General features: G+C 47.0%; 5 protein-coding genes across 5 annotated transcripts; all 5 read left to right on the top strand.

The window, feature by feature from the left end:
• Positions 1 to 168: 168 nt before the first annotated feature.
• On the top strand, positions 169 to 2,703 carry LOC124702246 (eukaryotic translation initiation factor 2 subunit alpha homolog). The gene is made up of 5 exons (XM_047234368.1): positions 169 to 706; positions 961 to 1,107; positions 1,184 to 1,288; positions 2,037 to 2,135; positions 2,285 to 2,703. Exons 1-5 carry the CDS (start codon positions 191 to 193, stop codon positions 2,435 to 2,437), a joined length of 1,020 nt encoding a protein of 339 aa, XP_047090324.1. The 5' UTR covers positions 169 to 190; the 3' UTR covers positions 2,438 to 2,703.
• A 1,205-nt stretch (positions 2,704 to 3,908) lies between these two features.
• LOC124695452 (glucan endo-1,3-beta-glucosidase 9-like) lies at positions 3,909 to 8,047 on the top strand. The gene is made up of 4 exons (XM_047228298.1): positions 3,909 to 4,056; positions 4,151 to 4,285; positions 5,203 to 5,560; positions 6,916 to 8,047. The coding sequence occupies exons 1-4, from the start codon at positions 3,909 to 3,911 to the stop codon at positions 8,021 to 8,023; spliced, it is 1,749 nt and encodes a 582-aa protein (XP_047084254.1). The 3' UTR covers positions 8,024 to 8,047.
• A 2,401-nt stretch (positions 8,048 to 10,448) lies between these two features.
• LOC124695450 (egg cell-secreted protein 1.1-like) lies at positions 10,449 to 10,988 on the top strand. Its single transcript, XM_047228296.1, has one exon. The coding sequence runs from the start codon at positions 10,449 to 10,451 to the stop codon at positions 10,986 to 10,988; it is 540 nt and encodes a 179-aa protein (XP_047084252.1).
• Positions 10,989 to 11,534: 546 nt separating this feature from the next.
• Positions 11,535 to 17,059, top strand: LOC124698135. The gene is made up of 12 exons (XM_047230655.1): positions 11,535 to 11,725; positions 12,228 to 12,270; positions 12,440 to 12,493; positions 13,955 to 14,018; positions 14,521 to 14,577; positions 14,662 to 14,756; positions 14,851 to 14,889; positions 14,974 to 15,062; positions 15,205 to 15,283; positions 16,280 to 16,327; positions 16,704 to 16,880; positions 17,021 to 17,059. The coding sequence occupies exons 1-11, from the start codon at positions 11,535 to 11,537 to the stop codon at positions 16,782 to 16,784; spliced, it is 840 nt and encodes a 279-aa protein (XP_047086611.1). The 3' UTR covers positions 16,785 to 16,880; positions 17,021 to 17,059.
• Positions 17,060 to 17,470: 411 nt separating this feature from the next.
• LOC124695449 lies at positions 17,471 to 19,553 on the top strand. Its single transcript, XM_047228295.1, has 3 exons — positions 17,471 to 17,849; positions 18,358 to 18,584; positions 18,815 to 19,553. The coding sequence occupies exons 1-3, from the start codon at positions 17,471 to 17,473 to the stop codon at positions 19,400 to 19,402; spliced, it is 1,194 nt and encodes a 397-aa protein (XP_047084251.1). The 3' UTR covers positions 19,403 to 19,553.
• Positions 19,554 to 21,060: the final 1,507 nt, after the last annotated feature.

Below are 21,060 nucleotides of genomic sequence, written 5' to 3'. Positions count from 1 at the left end.
CTGCACAACCAGAAGCCCGCCAGCACCGTCGGATCGTGCCCCGCCCGAGAGAGTGGCGCACAACAAAGCAGCATATATCCTCTGCCCGCCGCCCCCCTCCCACCGACCAAAAAAACCCAAGCAAACCCTAGATCCGCCGCGCGCCCCCTGCAGCTCCGGCGACGGCCCGGGGCCCCGCCCGGCCGGCGCGATGCCGAACCTGGAGTGCCGGATGTACGAGCCGCGGTTCCCGGAGGTGGACGCGGCGGTGATGATCCAGGTGAAGCACATCGCGGACATGGGCGCCTACGTCTCGCTGCTCGAGTACAACAACGTGGAGGGCATGATCCTCTTCTCCGAGCTCTCGCGCCGCCGCATCCGCTCCATCTCCTCGCTCATCAAGGTCGGCCGCCAGGAGCCCGCCATCGTGCTCCGCGTCGACCGCGACAAGGGCTACATCGACCTCTCCAAGCGCAGGGTCTCAGAGGAGGAGGCGCGCTCCTGCGAGGACAGGTACAACAAGTCCAAGCTCGTGCACTCCATCATGCGCCACGTCGCTGAGACGCTCGAGATCGACCTCGAGCCCATCTACCAGCGGATCGGCTGGCCGCTCTACCGCAAGTACGGCCACGCCTTCGAGGCGTTCAAGCTCGTGGTCGCCGACCCAGACGCCATCCTCGACGTGCTCACCTACGAGGAGAAGGAGATCGGCCCTGATGGCGAAGAGGTTCGTTGTCCTTGTCCACCCCACCGAATATCGCACATCCATTTCGTAATCTGATATATACGCTATGTCCTGATCTTACTGATAAAATGCAATTACTACATGTAATCACTACTAAATCACCAATGTCAGATGTTATTGACTTATCTGACTGATTAAATACAATTTTCATGTAACCACTAATAGATCACCAATGATACTCGATGTAATTAAATTAGGAGTTCTTGACTTAGAAATGCACTTCAATTTACTTGCAGGTGACTAAGGTGTTGCCTGCTGTCACACCTGAGATTAAGGAGACCCTGGTCCAGAACATCAGAAGGAGGATGACGCCGCAGCCACTCAAGATCCGTGCAGACGTCGAGATGAAGTGTTTCCAGTTCGATGGGGTGCTCCACATTAAGGTTCTTGTTGAACACATGTTTCTGCTTTAGGGTTTAATGGAATCTTTTGTGGTGCTTACTCTATTTGAAATTGCAGGAAGCCATGAGGAAGGCTGAAGCTGCTGGTACCACTAATTGTCCTGTGAAGATTAAGCTTGTTGCTCCTCCTCTTTATGTTCTGACTACACAGACTCTTGACAAGGTTTGTATTTTCTCCAGCCTCTTTTAATGACTCATGTAGGCTTTGGCTCATGGAATTCTGCTTGATTGTTTAGATTGACAAGTTCTCATTTATAGAAAGAAGCTCCTAGTTTGACACGGGATGTAAGATTAGCAGTCAACATTAGGCTTTTGCTCATGATATTGTTCTTGATTGATTAGGTGTACTAATTCTCAGGTAAAGGAAATGACATGGATCAATTTGTATCCTAATTATCAGGATGGCTGTTGTAGTGCTATACTTGTGGATCTTCCTATGTGCGATAAATCTTTGATTACAGCAACAATAACACAACTCCTATAACACTGCATATAATGTTTGGTAATTAGTTATATATAACCTATGTTTTGTTGTTTCTCCTTGTCATCTAGAAATAGAGTTGATTGCCTAGTCACATGGAAGGATGTGTATATTATAATTGCCACATTCAGGTTAATCTCTTTTTCTGAGTATGAGCGCTTTCACTGTTGCTTGTGCTTAATCAACAGGTTGATAGAAAAACCGAAACTACTCATATTGTGTAACAGTGGTTATCTGCATGAAATATCTTGAGCATGTCTTCTGTGTATAACTAACTTGTAAATGCATGCAAATCGTAAGGTGCCTTTTGATCTTTTGTAGACCTCATGTATCTGAATTCATTCAGTCTTGGTATTGCTTTTGGAAGTTATAATGTTTCAGCTCTGCTGAAAATAATAATTGATCTTTTGCACTTCTCTGCTTTCTGTAGGACCAAGGCATCTCAGTACTCACTGCTGCAGTTAAGGCGTGCACAGCAGCGATTGAAAAACACAAAGGAAAGCTAATAGTGAAAGAAGCACCGAGAGCTGTAAGTTTTCCACATGATTTATTAATTCGAAATCTCCAGTATAAATGTTTTAACACAGTTGTACCTCCTGGCTATTTAAAAATTACATAGTAGCTTTTCCTAGTTCATGATTCATTATTTTTTGTATTATTTGCATTTTATATAAACAGGTGAGTGATAAGGAAGATAAGCTATTGAATGCCCACTTGGATACCCTGGTTGAGAAAAACGCGGAGGTTGCTGGTGATGATGACAGTGAGGACGAGGAAGACACAGGAATGGGTGACATCGACCTTACGAACAATGGCGTCAATGCAGATTGAGTCTCCGTTAGTTGTTTTGGATGAGATTTGTTGTATAGTACCAGCCAAGATCCTAAATCGCCCTGCTTATAAAGCCTTTAGCTTCACTGGTAGTGTCATCTTGGGTGTTCATTAGCCAGTACAGGGTTTTTACTTTTTGATTGAGTAGTACCTATTTTTCTCTGGAGTTTTACAAAGTTTTGTTGCTATAATAGTGTTTTTTATGTCCAATATTGCTCTGTTTATTCCTATGATTCTATTAATGCATAATGTTAGCCCCCCTCTCACTTGTGTTCCAATTTTCTGTATTGGCTGTAGTTATTGATTTTGCTAATTCTAATTAAACATATTTCGGTTTATTATGTGGCGAAGCGTGTGAACTCTTTGACTTCTTTCCTATGCAGTGACCAACCCACCATCCTTGGCCGCTTGTAACTGCTCCTCTTCCTCGTCCTCCATCTTAAACCCTACCAATAAACCCTTGACATGGAGTCGCCTATTAGTCCTTCCCTTTCTTCCTCCTCAACGGCACTACAGAAAACGTTCTCTCCAGCTTAGTGCTCTTATTCCATTTTCTCCGCATTGTCTAGCTGGTGCGAACCCTGCCGGAGTGCTGGTGCTAGAATGCTACGTTGTTGATGCTGTGCTATGTTTCTGTTTTTTTCAGTTCACGAAATTCATGAAAAGAGTACCAGGGCTCCGCCTCGGTGCCCACAAGAAGATGAGAATAAAAGTATGAACAAAACTAACTATCGTCTCAGTGGGATGGTGAATCTTCGGGTATATCACTCTGTCCATCGGTGTTCAAAAGGGTGCCCAGGTCATCAATTGTAGCCGTGTACTTAGAGCATCTTCACCGGCGGTTCCGATAACGTTTTGGGGGCTGAGAGCAAAAATGGGCTCACACCCGTGCGCCCCAAATGGCGCCGGCGGTTTTTCGAGCCAAATAGAAGTGCCGGCAACCCCGTGCCGGCCCTTGACCAAGGGCGCGAATTAGGCGCGCCGGTGCCTCGCGGAACGACGGTTTTCGCGGGTGGGGGCGCCTTGTTAGCGAGAGGACGCGGCGGTTCGCATCGGAAACGACACGGGGAGTTTGTTCATCGGCGTTAATGGCCTCCCGCGCGGAAATCCAAACGGCGAGGACGGTGACTGGCCACGTGGCGTCCACCTACCTTACCCACGCGCCTTCAATGCGTGTTCGCCGCCTCCCTTAAAACCCCAGCGGCATGCACTTCTCTCTGTTCCCCGCCGTCCAACCCTAGCCACCGCCGTCCAACCGCCGCGCAAACCTCCCACGCACCCTGCCGACGATGGCGCACAACGACCAGGCCGGCGGCAGCGTGCTCCGCTCGCTGCAGCTTAGCCTCGACGAGGCCGACGTACTGTATTGGTACCGCATCCCCGTGATAATATAACACAAATTGCCGGCTTCGCCGTGCCGCCGCCGCCAGGAGCACAGAAGCGGGCCCTCGCCAGGGAACGGCGGAGCCTAATGACGCCGGAGGAGAGGAGCTTGCCGGACAACGCTCTCGACAGCCTGGCCTGGGCACGGTGTTTCGAAGACGAGCGCGCTGTTGAGCTCGTGTGGACGGCAACCGCTCGAGCGGCCGCTTCAACACCGTCGGCCGCCGTGCCTGGTGGTACGGCCGCGACATCGACAACACGCTCCGCCAGTACGGCTTCCGTCCGCGCGTCCGCGGCGACAGGCAACATGACCCGGTGTACTTCCCGCAGGCGGTGGGCATGGCGCCGGCGCCGACCCTGCAGAGGGCGCCGGAAAGGACCGCGGCGTCCGGAAGCTCGCGCACCGGATCGTCATCTGTCGTCGCGTGCACGAGCTCGGCCGCACCCGCGCCTCCTTCCGGAGGCGTAGTCATCCGCGATGAGGCGAGGTGCGCGTCCTCTGCTCCGGCCCGTCGGACGACGGGGTCGGGCCGCCGCTCCCGCGTCAAGGAGGAGGACGCTGCAGCCTCGCCACCACTTCAGCCGGCGAAGAAGAAATGATGGGAGAAGGAGGCCAAGGCGCAGGTGGCCCTCCGTGGCGACGGCGACGACGAGGAGTTCCCCGCTCTACAGTTCATGGTCAGCCGCTCCGTCGACGAAGACTACCGGCATATTTCGCTGGACCCGCGGCAGGCGGCTGTGTGGTCCGCCAGGGACCACGACGCCAACTACGTCGACCTCGCTAGACCATCGAAGCCGCCGGCGCCAAAGGAGGAGAAGGCCGACCAAGCCGAGAGCTAGTCCTTCGTGTCATCCAGCAACGACGGCGACGACCTGGCGCCTTCAACTCCTAGTGCCGCTAGATGTTTTTTTTAATTTGAATTCGCGTTAAATTTATACAAATTTTGTTTTCAAAATTTGAATTTGACTTTGTAAATCTATCGGAGCCGCTGATTTTGGGGCGCTGGTGGGAGAGCAACATCTCCAAATAGAGGATACTCTGCTGACGCTCTGCCGGCGCCTATTTAAGGTCCGCGGTGGAGATGCTCTTAGGGCATATCCGCGTGGTATATATGCATGTTGTAGATATCTGCATACTTTGTAATGGCAAGTACAAGTACATTAGGATAAATTACTTAACCTGAGGTAGAAATATACAATCACCCTAAAAAAATATAATCATCTGCCTCTGCCTCTGAGTCCGAAACTGCAAACCAGTGTGTAAACGGTAGAAACAGCAAATTTGGGGGAAGAGCAAATCCCCCTGTACATTTTACATCGACCTTGGTAGGCAGCACGGCGGCAGTGTACCCGGAACACCAGGCATTGGCAATGCGGCCCAGTCGCCCGCCACCCGCTGCCGCCACAGGCACCTCCGCTCCCGCTCCTCCTCCCACTCCTCCTCCTCGCCGTCGCGCCGCCGCCGCCGGCCGCCGCGGTGGGCGTGAACTGGGGCTTCGCGGCGTCCCACCCGCTCCCGGCGGCGCAGGTCGTGCGCGACCTCCTCCTCCCCAACTCCGTGCCCCGCGTGCGCCTCTCCGCCGCGTCGCCCGACGCGCTCGCCGCCCTCGCCGGCACCGGCGTCGCCGTCACCGTCGGGGTCCCCAACGAGCTGCTCCGCCCCCTCGCCGCCTCCAGGAAGGCCGCCGCCGCCTGGGTCCACGACAACGTCACCCGCTACGCCCCCGGTGTACTGTTCGAGTAAGAGCCGCATTCCTCTTCCTCCCTTCCAATGCGGCAATTCCATTTTCTTACCGATATACTGTATTTCTTCTGTTCGACATGGCATTTTATACTGATCTTGTATCATGAAATGCCAAGGGACGATGCCTATTCGTTACATAGTTACTGTGTGTATGAAACTAGTTGACTATAATAAAGAAATCAAAGTCTAAACTATGTTTAAGGTTGACCAATTTCTTGTGCTGCTATATTTAGAAATAGTATGGCCACTGTATTTTCCGATCATGCACGCTGACATGCTCAAAACCAACATCATTTCTTCCTCCGATTCGTATTACTTGCCACCAATACAGATGTACCTAGAACTAAAATATGTCCAGATACATCTATATTTGTGGCAACCAAGGTTCAAGAAAGTGTTAAGCGTAATTGGTGCGGTGGCCTTCCGCTTAGCGCTTCAGCACGCATAAGCGGCGCTTTTTTCCCTCTTTTTTCCGCTTAAGCGCTTATGCAATCGATGCGGAAGGCCTCCGCATTGCGCTTCAGCGCGCATAAGCGACGCTTTTTTCCGCTTTCCTGAACCTTGGTGGCAACTAATATGAATCAGAGGGAGTAATAATGTTGACAGATGACCAATCTGAGCTGAAGATGGAGCATGCTGGTTTATTTTAGTGCATTGGTTGACCTCAATGTGTAGTAGGTAATGTGCTAATGTTGCGGTAGCCCACCGGGGTTTTGCACTAGGTATCTCAAGGTTTTTTTTTCTCATGAATCAAACAAGTATGATTTCAGAAGACTCAACAAATGACATACCAGTGTGCTAGTAAGTGTGTATATTATACAGAGTTTCATGCCCTCTGCCTCTGACTTGTGTTGAATTTCTCTTGGTGAGCTAGAGAAGATACTACGGACTTGCATTGACCTTGTTCACAATCAGAAAATTGGATGTATTGCACTGCTAATTCCAATCAGTTTTTCCGAATATTTGCGGGTGGACTATATTATTTATAAGAGCTGCAACCTTCAACGCGTATTTTGTGGACTGTATTCATCTGTTACAAACTTGGCCTTCTGGCTTCTGGGGATATTTTGGTTCCTGGATAAGCATTCTTCATTTCTTTTCTAGGTTAAGTAGCAGAGATCCTTCTTCACTATCAAATGGGTTTCTTATATCTGTATCAAATCTGAATTTATTATAGTGAAGTGTTAGGTAATAGTGGTTGTGATCAAGATTGCATTGCTGTGTAGAGGAGGTGAATCCAGGATTTGAAGCAAACTGTCTGTTTCATAACAATGCAATCTGTTTTGTTTCATACATGCATCAACGATTTCTTGATATTGTATACTTTATTGATGAGCAAAGTAATTTGTAGGTATATTGCTGTTGGAGACGATCCATTTCTTCTGAACCATGGGCAGCAGTTTCAACCTTTTGTGGTTCGTGCAGCAGCAAATATTCAACAGGCATTGGACGATGCAAAGTTATCCAGCAAGATGAAAGTTGTTGTGCCTTGTAGCTCCGATGCATATCAGAATGCATCTACTCTGCCTTCCAAAGCTTACTTCAGGCCAGATGTTAACAAAACCATGGCTGAGCTCCTCACGTTTCTTGCTAATCACAGTTCACCGTTTATGATCGAGCTGAATCCGATTTTGAGCTTTCGACAGAAGAAGAATATTTCCTTGGACTATTACCTGTTCCAACTAATGTCACGTCCATTAAACGATGGTCTTAACAAGTATGACAACTACTTTGACGCGAGCATAGATGCTGTGGTCACTGCTCTAACTAAAGCCAGTTTCAGTAACATGAGCATCATGGTTGGGAGAGCAGGATGGCCAACAGATGGAGCTGTGAATGCAACTCCAGCTATTGCCCAATCCTTCATGACAGGCCTGGTTAACCACCTGGCGAGAAAATCTGGGACACCACTTCGCCCGAAATTTGTTCCAACTGAGACATACCTCTACAGCCTTCTAGACGAAGATCAACAAAGTACAGCAAGCGGAAGTTACGAGAGACACTACGGTGTTTTTACGTTTGATGGCCAAGCCAAATATCATGTCAACTTGGGCCAAGGTCCTAAGGCTCTCAAGAATGCCGTTGATGTGGACTATCTTCCGTCGAAATGGTGCGTGCTGGATGACAACAAGGATTTGTCCAATGTTTCTTCCAGTTTTTCCGCCGCTTGCTCCAACGCCGACTGTACTGCTCTGTCACCTGGTGGCTCCTGCACAAGTATTGGCTGGCCTGGGAATGTGTCGTTTGCCTTCAACAGCTACTATCAGCAGCATGATCAGAGTGGTGAGAGCTGCAGCTTCAATGGCCTAGGTTTGATAACCACCGTTGATCCATCTGTCGATAATTGCCTGTTTGCACTTGCAATTCGAGCTTCTGCTTCTACTTCCCTTCACCCGACATTTTCCATGTTGTGGATACTAGCTTTGGGGTTTTTTCATTTACAGTTTAGTCTGATGTAGCTTCCTAGCCTTTTTTTTGGCTACTTCGAGGCCCAGCTGGATGTCTTAGTGCACTATCAAGTATCTGTGAAGTTGTGTAAATTCTGATGTACTCATTAGATGACTCTAGCCTTAATCAGATTTGCTGAGATCCTTAAATCACACAAGAGTTGCTGTTTCTAATGGTTCATGATATTTGAAGAAACCATACCCCATGCTTCTTCCATGTATTAACTACCAGGACATCTAAAAAAAAAAACAGTACTAAGAGAAACCCGGACAGTATAAATAGGGTCCTACATTTGTGGACAACTCAACCGTGGCTCATAATATAGATCATTGATGGTATTACCCAAACCTTTCATGTTCTGGTGTAAGTTACACTTTGTATTTGAAGCTCATTATTCTGCATCATAAACCATCTAGTAATAGATCTGCATTTCCACTTTCTTTGTAAAGTAATATAAATGAAGAAATTTGGTCTTATAGCAGTGATAGATCCAAGGTTTGGGAAAATACCACCAAACTTCTGTTTCATTTTAGAGCATCTCCACCGGCGCCCCCCAAATAGTCGCTGGCAGAGGCGCCGGCACCTCCGTTTGGGGGGCGCCGACACTGTATCCTCTATTTGGGGGAGCAGTTCCCACACCAACGCCCCCAAACAGGCGGCCCCGATAAAAGTATTTTTACACAAACTACATATTTATACTTAGAGTTTCATTTTAATGTCATTCAGGATCGATGAATGAATAATATTTTCGGTCAAATCTGAGTAAAACATTATTCACTCCTTGACCCCGAATGACATTTGAAACCTGCTTCTCTAGCCTACTAGCTACTGGTCACCCGGGTCTGTGGAGGTGGACGATCGATCGGAGCTCTCTCCCATGCTCTCTCCCCTGGTCTCTCCGCTGCTCCTCCGTCGTCGATCCCCCGATCCCTCGCTGCTCTCCCCGCCACGAACGTCAAGTAGGCGGCTCTATCCGTGGTCACCGCCTCCTGACGCAGCTGCTGCTCCAGCTCTTCCCGCCACCGACGGTGATCCAACTCCTAGCTCTGTAGTCGGAGTTGCATCTCCGCCAAACGCCGCCCCTCGTAGACTTCATCCTGACGCTGCGTCTCCTCCCGCCGCAGCCGCCGCAGCGCAAGCTCGTCCCACCCCTTCTGCCGGCGAGCCTCCCACCGATGCTGGCTCAGCGCCTCCCACCGCCCGCCGCGTCTCCTAGAACTCCAGCCGCTCCGCCTCCTCGAGCACCAGCCGGTTCTCCTCCTCCCACTGTCGCCACTCCGCCTCTTGGCGCTGCCGCTTCGCCTCCCGCCGCGCCTCCCCGCACTCCCGCCGCTCCGCTTCCTGGCGCTGCCGCTCGCCCGCGCCGTAGACATCTACGGTCGCCGCTATCGCCGCCTCCTCCCACGCCTCGTACTCTGCGAGCTGTGGGTCCACCTCCACCACTTCTACGGCCGCCTCTAGCGCCGTCTCGTCCCACGAATCCCACATTGTGCTTTTTTCTAGGATTTTTGCAGCAATGGCGGGGGAGGAGGGATAATATAGACCGTCGGCGAGGCGGCAAACATCCTGCGCGGTGTCGTGGTGGGAGACTTTCCCGCACGGCGCCGTGGCGGGAGAGTTTCCGGCCAGGCGTCATGGCGGTAAAATATCCCGCGCGGCGCCCAGGCGTCAATGACAGGTGGCTCCCACGTACGCCCAAAATTTTCAGCCTCGCGAGGCGCCGGCGCGCCCGATTCGCGCCTTTGGCGAAGGGTCCGGCACGGGGTTACCGGTGATTCTATTGGCTCGAAAATTAGCCGGCGTCGTTTGGGGCACCAGTGCTTGCCCATTTTCGCTCCCGGGGGGAGCTGGTGGAGATGCTCTTAGTGCCACAAAAATTGCACAAACACTCCCTTCTTTTGTTAGTTCTAGCAATAGGTCGCCATAGGAATTCAATATTTTCAAACTTGTACCACTAGTTTTGCATGCCGATCCACTTTCCTGCACTTTTTTTTTTTTGCAGACCAAAAGACAACATGCATGCTTAATACAATTTCAATATGTTAGCATAGAATGACTGAAAACGTACGTCCCGCAGTGCACCGGTCGGAGACAACAAAATGCATGGACATCACATTGCAAAATGAGTAGGAGTACACTTTGCTCTTCCAAATAAGCACGCAACTGGAGTAATTGAATGCATGATCGCACCAAATTAAGCGGACCTTTTCATATTCTCTACGTTGCAGTTAACACTAAACCAAGGGCATTATGCCCACCACTACCACTAAATATGCCTTCCACATTCTGAAATCGAAGGCTTTTCACCTTACAAGAGTTACTGCTAGCACGATGATCGTCATGTACTGCAGTATAAATCATCAGCTGTCTCACACCGTAGCATGAACGCATCACTCCGTCCTACCCATCACTAGCTAGCTAGAGTCGACCAAGAAGATGGCATCTTCTCGCGCCCTCCTTCCGGCGCTCCTGCTCCTTCTCGCCGCCGCCACAGCGTCGGCGGCAGGTGCTCGTCCTGCAACCACTACGACGGCGGTGACATTTGTCCGGTTCGCTCCGGCGCCGAGCCTGGCGGAGCGGCTGGAGGGCGAGGGCCCGCAGCAGTGCTGGGAGTCGCTGATGGACATCAAGTCGTGCACGGGGGAGATCATCCTCTTCTTCCTCAACGGCGAGGCGTACCTGGGCCCCGGGTGCTGCCGCGCCATCCGCGTCATCGAGCAGCGCTGCTGGGCCGCCGACGCCATGCTGACCGTCATCGGGTTCACCCCCGAGGAGGGGGACATGCTCAAGGGGTACTGCGACGCCGGCGACGACGATGACACCGGAGGCGACGGGCACCACCACAGTATCGGCGGATCGTCGGCCCCGCCGCCCAGTGGTGTTCTGGACGACGTGGCCAGGGACGTCACCGTGGCCGCTTCGGCAGCGGCAGCGGCGGGGAGGAAGGGGCGCCTTGGTGCGCAGCTAGATGGTTAATGATCAAGCGGCAGTCGTTGTGCAAGTGTGTGTCCACGACCACGCAGGTTCTTGCGAGTGCTGAACTCCTGATGATATGCTTGCAAAGCTGGGACGCGAACTGTTTACGAGTTGCGCTTCTGTGTAACACGAGCTGTGCCTCTTGCTAACCCCAGCAACGACTGAATAATGCAATAAAAAGCATATTACTACTAGTACTGCCATTTTGATGTGAACTTTATTAGCAATTAAGTTTTGATTTTATAGTACTGTACTAAAAATGTGGTCAAGAATATACAGTATCATACAGACCTTGCCTGTCGTCGTCTTCTGGAGTAATAATTAACAGCTGCAACCGAGGCCAGCACGTGGGATGCAGGCCGCGCCGCACAGAGGCGGAGGCCACAACGGCCGGGACCACGAGAGACACACGGAACGCGACACGTCCCGTCAGCTCAGCTCGCCCGTGCTGCGCCCTGCGAGGCTGCGACCATACAGCTCGCCGCTCGCCTTGTCCGGCTCTTCTGTGCCGTGCTCGGTGCTCCCCGAGCCGCGCCGCCGTTTCGAATGCCGGCAACCAAGTTGCGCCTGCTGCTGCTCGTCGCGGCAACCTGGAGCCTCGGCCTGCTCTGCCCAGCCGCCGGGGAAGCTGGAGGCGGCTCCTGCGAGCTCTCCGTCGCGCGCGGCGGCGCGCTCTACAACTTCAGCCTCGCGGCGCCCACGCCCGCGCACCGCCACGGCGTCCTCAGCGAAGATGGGTAACTAGCTAACTGTTCACTGCCCGCACTACCTCCACGGTTAGATTCCTCGTGATTGGCGGAGACGCGCTTCTCGTGTTTGACGAAATGCTTATTATTATCGACTCCTCTGTGAAGTGAGCGTATACAGAACTCCAGAAGTTGTTGTGCAGTGCTAATTTGCCAGGTTGAAGCATCCGGGGATGACATGCTGTGGAGTTCTGGGGACACCTATTAGCATTCGCATCATTGGCCGGTTAGGCGATTTGTATATATACTCCATGGAGAGCAGAGCAAGATCTCTCACCATGTTTATGCGTTGGTCCCCGCTTGGCTTGTTTCTTGAAAATTGAGACCATGATTAAATATTCTTTGTGCTTATTTGTGGAAGGATTTCAGTCTTCCCAAGTACCGCAGCCCCATATCACGTGTTTATAGACTGTCAGCTGTTAACACGGTGGTACTGTCACTAGCTATATCTGTTTCCACTCTATCCCGTAACAATGGGCATCTTGTGTTTCAGGTTTTACAAGGTTGCAATGAATGATTCAGTAATCTGGTTCCAGGTTCGTTTTGCTAGGATACACTTTATTTGTGGCTTTTTTTTTCTCCTACATGTTAGAAAGCTATAGTACAACAAGGTGGACAGTGATTGCAAAAGGGAACCTCTACATGTAACCTGGAGCATTTTGCGTTCCACTCGTAACTGTTTCCCTCATTCGTTGTCATATGCAGCTGTGCGATCAGATGATATTCAACTTTGACCCACCCGTCTGTCTTCGCTGTGAGGTACTCCCCTTATCCCAAAATTCAACTGGAAAGTTTTTAGTAAATTTCCTTATCTGGGTTAGCTTCTGCGTTTGTGATTGTTAGTCGCACGATGCATCTGATTTTCAATCTCTTTTTTTAGGCAAGTCCATCTATTTCTTGTTGCTTTATCTGGTTCTGTGTTGATTATACCTCATTGGCTTAGCCTGAATCTTCTCATGATTTAGCTCAAGAAACTACATTTCTATGGTGTTTAGATGGAGAGAGAGCACCTTTTTTCCAGGAAGAAACTTCACACTGGATGCTAGCTTTTGCCAGCTCTATGTATTGAGGTGGCCCAGATCCACCTAAGGCTGTGTTCACTACTGTGAGAATTTCATGATAAGGCATTACCCCGTGTAAATATCTCTGCTTATATGAATACGCATTTTTCTCTAAAATGAAATAAAATATTGGAGCCTGCCTGTTATTAAACAAAGGAGCAGAGTGTAGCAATACAACTTTCCTATGCGAACAAATAATACGATGACCAAAACACGCTCCGTTTCAACATTCCAAAGGACCCAGCAAATTGCAGTCCAGATTGACCACGTAAGACTGTCCACCTAAGGCTGTGTTCACTATTCTTAGGATTTCGCCATGAGGCAGCATTACCCCGTGTAAATATTTCTGCTTACATGAACAGGCAGTTTTCTCTAAAAGAAAATAAAATATTGGAGACCTGCCCTTTATTAAAGAAAGGTCCAGAGTGTAGTAATACAACTTTCATATGCGAACAAATGATACGATGATCAAAACACGCTCTGTTTCAACATTCCAAAGGACCCAGCAAATTGCAGCCCAGACTGACCATGTAAAACTGCTCTCCAGAATTCAGGGCATAAAAAGGCGAACCCAAGCAAAATATTTAGATAAAGATACATGATATGAATGTTACTTTTATGTCATGATTGCTGCATGGATACAATAATTTTTGAATGAACTCTGTTTCAGTAAGAAATCCATTCACCGTATTCAACAGTGGAGTTGTCTCATAGAAGAGCATTGCCTGTTAGAAATGCATACTTTTCTGCTTATTTGCATCGATTGAATACCGAGTTAGCATTAAGAAGTAGCATGTGGTGTGTGGGACATAGATTTTTTCATGTGCTAGAGTGTGCTCTTGCATCTGTTGGCAAACTTAGATATGCTAAAGTGTATATGTGAATTGCCTAGCCCTTTCCATCAGTTCGGACTTTTGGTTGCGTTGGCTAGTGCATGAAGCTTGATATGATAAACTCCCATGTTAAGGATTAACCTAATTAGATCCATCTACCCACAAATATTTTTTAAATCCATCGGTAATGTGAATATATGATGCTGCTTGGATAATGTTTTTGTAGGAATGCATTTGGATATGTCGCCTGTATTTTGTTGTGACTATTTTCTTCTTGCAATTAGTTGATTCGTTTTTCTGTCCTAACCATTTCCTTGCTAAATTAGGACTGTGGTGGTCCATTGAGGTGTGGCACCCAATGCAGTGCACTTGTGTCACATTACATTCGAGGTACTTCGGTTGTCTTGATTCGATATATTTTTACCAGTTTTTTCTCCTTGGTGAATCTTTAATGTGCATCACGTATAATACTAGAGTGGTGGGACATTTAAGTACTTAACACCATGCATTTTTTTAATGATTACTACTTCCTGTTTAGAACTCCTTAAGTTGCAATCGTTATTACTCCCTCTCTCACGGTTTATTAGGCGTACGCGTATCCCTATGTCGCAAATTTGATCAAGTTAGCATTAGTTATATGTTATAAAAATTATATCATTAGAAAGTTTAGATGTTCTATTTTCTAATGATACAATTTTTGCATTATATAATTTAAATTATATAGGTTAAATTGGCGACCTAGGGATACGGGGAAGACTAGTAGTATAGTTCCCACTTCCCAATATGCAGTTTTTATTCATATTTTTTTGTGTAAACATGAGTTGCAATGTTTTGTTTGTTGCTACTGGTATTGGTGATTTCGTGCTCAGCGTATACATTTTGCTTTCTGCAGGGTATGATGTTTGCACAACCATTGGAAGGGCATCTGAATCTCGCATCTCTCTAATAGGTAAGAATCATGGTATAATTTGCCCCCCAATATCCTTGCTATATGAATCTTACTTAGTGGTTTGTTTTCACCGGGGAAAAACAGATGAAAGTAATCCTCAAAAGGGTGTCATTGTCAAGATGTCCTCGTCAAAGTGCTCCATTTCAGTTTTTATCTTCTGTGATTCAGCTGTAGTCCAAGTGAGTAGATTCTTTCAAGTTAACATGCTTTTCTTTTCTCTGCCAATGTTTCATTCTTATTTTACTGTGTTGCTTTCTTCCCTGTTTTTTTCAGCTACCAGATAAATTTAGCCACTCTGGAAATTGTGATTACGTGGGTACACAAAGTTTCTCAAAAATGGTACAATTTGGGTTGGCAGATTTTCTTATATGACATTAATAAAGTTGTATCTCACAGGCTACAGTACTTAGACACCCCTCTGGTTGTGCAAGATCAGTTTCTTCTTCTGGAAATGGCTGGGGATGGCTAAGAACTTCGTTCATAACGTATGTTCTTTTGAGTTGCATTTATTTACTAAACCTCAATTAGTTGTTAAAATTATTGATGAATGTTCGTCGGGATTACTCAGTGCCAGCAAAGTTTCCACTTCTTGAGTTTTGGCTTCATTAATATTTAACTGTTTTGCAGAATGTTGTGCCTTTTTGGGGGGTATATTTTGATCGGTGCAATTTATAGATATTATTTCCTTGGGATTCGTTCTATAGAGGTAATGCCAATCCTGCATAAGGTTCTTGATCTTAATTTTATGCAATAATTACTACATCTACTTCATGCTATTTTGGGGTACGATCAGCTGTTCCTGTGTTGTTTAAACTCTCAGCTTTATAGATAGGTCAGGCAAAGGTTCTGTTAAAATTTATGAAGTATTTCACCAAGAAGAACAAGTTAGATCCACTCACTAAGTCGAGATACCAAAATAGATCTGAAATTGTGCCTGAGCCCAGTGCTGAGACTTGAGAGACCGAAATGGTTAATGTCCAAATCATACCCCCAAATCGAAGTTGGTGGGCCAAAAGTTATAGCTCGTTTCGAGTGACTTGTTATTCAGCTGCATTACTTGGAATATACTTGGCAGTAGTGGAAAAATATGGTTTCAAGTGAAAAGCTCAGTTTCAGTGACTTACCTATTGTTAGAGTAAATAAATATTTTTTTCTTAGTTCTTCAAAGAAGTACACTAGTAAGGAATAGATTCACAAAACCAAACTCTATCGCTGCTTCATGGACCACACTCTTTGGGATTTCAGCAGAAATGATTAGGCATCCTGGCGTGAACAGGGACCGGTGCCACTTCATTACGACATTACAAAAGTGTGGTTTTGCAGAACTACTTAATTTTTGAAAAAGTTAATGTTTGTCCTAGAAAATCAAGTTTTGTTCTATTGTTAATATTGTGCTGAATTTCCGTCCTTTTTCCTGTATCTCTGGAGAATTACTTAAAAGATAGTTGACTACAGTAAAATGAACAAGCAAAACCAAAATAAAACTAACTAAATCATAGTGCGTCTTGTCAAATTGCACCATGAATTAACCATCAGCTGGCGTTGATATGTACACTGTCTTTTATGTAAACAGTAATTTACAAATTAGTGTCGAGCATTACAATTTATTTTCCAGTTTTATGCTTTCATCATGCATTAAATTTTTTCAACCATTTTAATGCTCCAAACCACATTCTTGTCTTACTTTTTTCCTTTACTCTAGGCCATCCCAAACATGGAGTTTTGGGTCAGCTTGCCACAAAAAGTTAAGGTAAAGAACATGCTTTCTGTGTATGAGTTATTCATTGCACTTGGTTCATTTTCTATAGTAGTTTACCTTGTTCTGCACCTATTTTATCTCCAGTACCACCAGAATTAATGATACATTGCTATGACTATTTCAAGATGAGTCTGTTATGCAATTACTGATGCATTAAAATAAGCTCCATTACTAATAAGTATATAAGATAGGTCTGCATTATTTAAATTGTATAGATATCTGTCATTCTCAATGCGAACTAGATCTTGTTTTCTCCGATAAGGAAATGGTATTTTGCAGTTTAATCATGTACTGATTGTAAAAATTCTGAGTGATAGGATGTTTGATAGTCATCAAATGTGACCTTATGGCTTGTTATCTGTCACAGAGTGTGTTTGTTCCTTCAACAAGAAATCCAAGAAGTCGCAGCAGAGATAGCAGAGGTCCTTATGCCCCTGTAAACAATTGAGAAGTAGAAAAATCCAAGAACATTATTGGAAGTCATACAGTTAAAAGCATATGTGTAGGGTGGAAGCTAAACCTTTGATCTATGTCAATATGTCAGGTACCATCAATAATATCCCCTTGTATATTTGTGGTGGAGTATCTATTTGTGCTCTTATGAGCCAATGATTATATTTAAGTCCAGTAGGTCCTTACTCCCGCAATTAGCTCCTTTTTACTCCTTTTCTCTTTCATTTCCAGGTCGAGGGAGAAGCTTCTTACATGTCCCAATAGTTGATGTTTCACTATGTACTCAGATGAAATTATTAAGATTTGTTTCAGTGGCACCCTAAATGTATTGGCCTTTCACTTATTCAGTTTTTTGAGACCTTGAATTAGGAACATAAAGCCATGATCTGTTTCTCGAAGTTAAATTGCTCTGATCAGGTGCTGCTCCTCTATTCTTACTCCATCTTACTCAAATTTATTTTCCCATTGATTTTCACTAGCAGATGAGTCCCAAACGCGGTGTACGCGAGTTTTTCTTTTTTATGCTTTGAAAATGGACGAGTTTTTTTTTGTTTGGGCGAATCTTTTTTCGTGTCTTTTTATTGGAAATCCACGAGCTTTTTTAGGAGAAAAGAAAAAGAAAGGGACGAGCTGGTCAGGGCCGAAGCGTCCTCTCTCTGTTGGAAACGGCCCGGCCCGACAATGAAACCTGCGGAGGAGGAGCTGGGAAAGTGCGGCGGCGACGAAGACGATCGACCTTGCCCGCGCCGCCCTGGAGATGATTCATCTGTTGGCCGGGTGAAAACCGAGGGGAAGGGAGCCAGCTGGGCAAAGAAGGCTGCACAAGGCACTGCGCAGATCGACGTGGCGAAGGCGAGTCTAGCCGAGAGGAAGCCTAGAGAAGCCGCGAGGGTAGCCAAGGCGAAGGCCGAAGAGGATGCCAAGGTAGCGGAGGCGAGGCGGCTCGAGGACAAGGAGACGGAATGGGCGCAGTGCGAGGAGGAGTCGTTCGCCTCTAGGTTCCGCCCGTTCTGGAACCGATATTTCGCCAGAATCCACGGCGCCAACTTCCATGAAACTAGTAAAGTCTCCTCATCATCATCCTCTCTGGTATTGTGCTATCTGCTATGTCAATGGAACCATCAATTTGATATTGTGCAAGACAGCAAGAGCAAACTAAATAGTACCAAGGTCCCTCCTCCAATCATACCTGCATTCCGAATTGCAAATCCCCTTCAACCAAACCAAGGAAACCAGTAGCTAGTCCCACAAGCTGAACACTTCATGCATCACATATATAGCCGCACATGTGGAACACAAGCAATTTTCCCACCAACTTAATAGGCACCACACATCCCAAATATCTCCTGAAATTGGATCACTTAATCTAGTTTAAATATATTTATTTCATTTTGTCTTCGCCCTTGTTTCTACTACCAAAGCCTGCACTCTTAGACCTTAAAAATAGTAAATTCTTGCCCTCTTGTCTGGAGGGATTGTATGTTTATTCTTGTCTCCTCCTGGACTCTTAGACCTTAAAAATAGTAAATTCTTGCACTATATTACTATCAATTACACATGTGATGCAGCATCTATCCCGGCCATGCGTTACACTTACCCTACTCCGGAGGATGAGTACGATACCAGGACCATGGAAACTATGCAGATCGTTTCGGTCAAGGTCGCCTCGATCAAGGAGCCTTTGAGCTGGCCACTGCAAGTGTTTGGTATCGTTGCTGTGCGCGATGTCTTGGATCACAAGCGCAATATAGTATTCCAGCGTCCGAGGAATGGCTGCCAAAACATCACCGAGGAAGTTCGTATTTTAAACCTTTCTGATTCCTTTCATTCCTCCCCTTCTCTAACAACTTGCACTTATATTTCTGCATTTTCTACTGTCAGATTCAAGTCGTTATATTTAAGATTCCTTTTCCTGTCCGTGTTTCTTAGGTCATGTAAGAATAGATTGGTTACAGTCCACTATATGCAGTCTTTTACATTGATAGACAAAACACTGTTGTTTACTTCAACAGTTCTTGCTTGCAGGATCCGTACCTTGCATTGACTGGTCCTAGTCGTGCTGTTGCGGTGTCGATGAAACCTACATTTATCGAGGTTTCACTGAAAGTGAAGGGCGCAACTAAATCCGATGACAAAGATCTAAGCGAGCTAGTTGTGAACTTTAGATCTGGATGCTGGCTCGTAGATGTTTACCCTAGCAGGCTTAGCACACTGGAATTTAAATACGATATCGTTATGCACTCTGTGGAGGCCACGATCTGCATAAAAGTCACTGGTGGGTCGTGGCCAGGTGGTTTCCGAGGCGTATTCTGCGCGTTCACCACTAGTGCTGCTGACCTGAAAGTCAAGTTACTTGATTTTGGAGACGATGGTGGAATGCCTGTCGATGCTGGTGGCATGGTCAAGCTCTCGCGCAGCGTGGTTTCTGTTGGACTCGAGGAGATGCTGAAAGTGTCTGCGGTGGCATGTCCTATGAACGAGGAACAAGTTTGTGAGAGCAGCGAGGCGTCTTTTAAACCTGCAAAGGCCGGTATAAGCCCCTCTGGTGTTGAGCTGAAGGTTGGCTCTTGTAGTATGGAAGTCAGTGTTGCCTGGTCACTTTTCTGTTGCTGATTGGTACCTCGGATGGTTGATGCTAACAAGAGATCTGAACTCGTCTGATCCGATGTGCTTATGTGATGATGCAGTGATAGCTGTTGCTTATGTGGTGTGTGTTCAGCAGTATTTATACGAGCTAATGATGTAGTGATTAATGTGGTCTGATCACACAGACAAGACAGTGGTGCAAATGATTGGGTGGATTGAGAAACATGAATGAAAGAAAGAAATCTCTTTAAACATGTTTTTCATGTTTTTTTCCCAGCTGTCTGTTTGGAACTCTTTTTGCATGAAGTCGACCCCACGATCTGCATCACATATTTGTCCTGCTCAAAGGAACTTATGGACTACCGACGAATCACGGTAAGTCGGTAAGTCCGCGAGTATTGTCAACAGCAGAATGCGTGTGCTCATCACATAGCAAAACAGAAGATGAGACTGAGACATCCAATGTCTGCTTATTTCCTTTGTTCTCTTATGACGTGTGGAAGCCATGGGACTTGTTGCATTGCTCACAACTTTTTGACAGATAAAACTCCCAAGGGTAAAAAGCAGTGAGGAAGACTGGTGAATCAGTCTTGCGAGCAGGGGACACTTAATGTAAAGCAATGTGATGTGACTTTGAGTAGAGGAACCTATTTACATAGCGAAGATGGTAATTTGTTTCATTCATTGCCATTCATTTAGCCCAGAGAGTGATACAACTAATTTTCACGACGGAACCATTTTACTGTCTGTACTATCTTTTTTCTTGTTCAACTGGATGTCACTCAAAGGTGAAGCTTTCATTTTCGTTTGTACAGATAAAGATGCCTGTTTATACTCTAGTGCGATATTTACGCATTTGTCATTTTCAGGATCTGAACCTGCCACTAGATATAGCTTCACTGGGCTGAACTGCTGCTGTTGCCTAATTGCGCCACGTGCTGTTTTCGGACTCTAGCGCAGATGCCACTGATCTGATGTGATGACTAGTATTTGTTGCAGTTCAAAACAGATATACTCTCTTTATGGTTTCATGAAATTTCCATGGTCACTCGTTCTCTCGTCTGTTATGCTCTGCGTTGTACTTACCGGATCAAATTGTGCAAACCAAAAAACCCGCTGAGTATGTAGGCCTTCAATTGTGAAAGAACCTATCCAATATGATATGCGATGTTTGTGTAAATTACATATACATACCACTTTTGGGGCAACGGTTGTGAGTAGGTACTAACTCTGGTAATTTTATCAACTAAGTGCCACTTCTGGGCAGGTTGTAACAAATTGAGCAACTCTAGAGTTAAACGAATTAAGCACGCGGGTCCACTTGTCAGAGCCATCGTCCATTGGCCAGACGTTAGGGCACGATTCGGCTCCATCTCTGGCCGTTAGGGCTTAGGTCAGTATTTCCCCCCTTTTCTTTTTTGACCGGTTGGAGATGGAGGAGGGCGATGGCGGCGGGAGCGGCAGCGCTGCTGGCGGTGCTGCTGGCGGCGATGGTGGCGGCGCAGGCGGGAGGAGTGCTAGAGAAGGCGGAGTGTACGGGGACGGGTTGGATGACCTGTGGCCGGCCCTGGTTTCGTCGGAGGATTTCTTGGCCCAGATGTGGGAGCACGACCCGGCGACGACCTCGACCTGGACAAGCAGCCACGCTGACATAGGCATCCCAAATGGGCCTGCCAAAGATAGTA

This window comes from Lolium rigidum, chromosome 3 (assembly GCF_022539505.1).
Source record: "Lolium rigidum isolate FL_2022 chromosome 3, APGP_CSIRO_Lrig_0.1, whole genome shotgun sequence".
Lineage (NCBI taxonomy): Eukaryota > Viridiplantae > Streptophyta > Magnoliopsida > Poales > Poaceae > Lolium > Lolium rigidum.
This window is presented reverse-complemented; position numbering and strand designations above follow the sequence as displayed.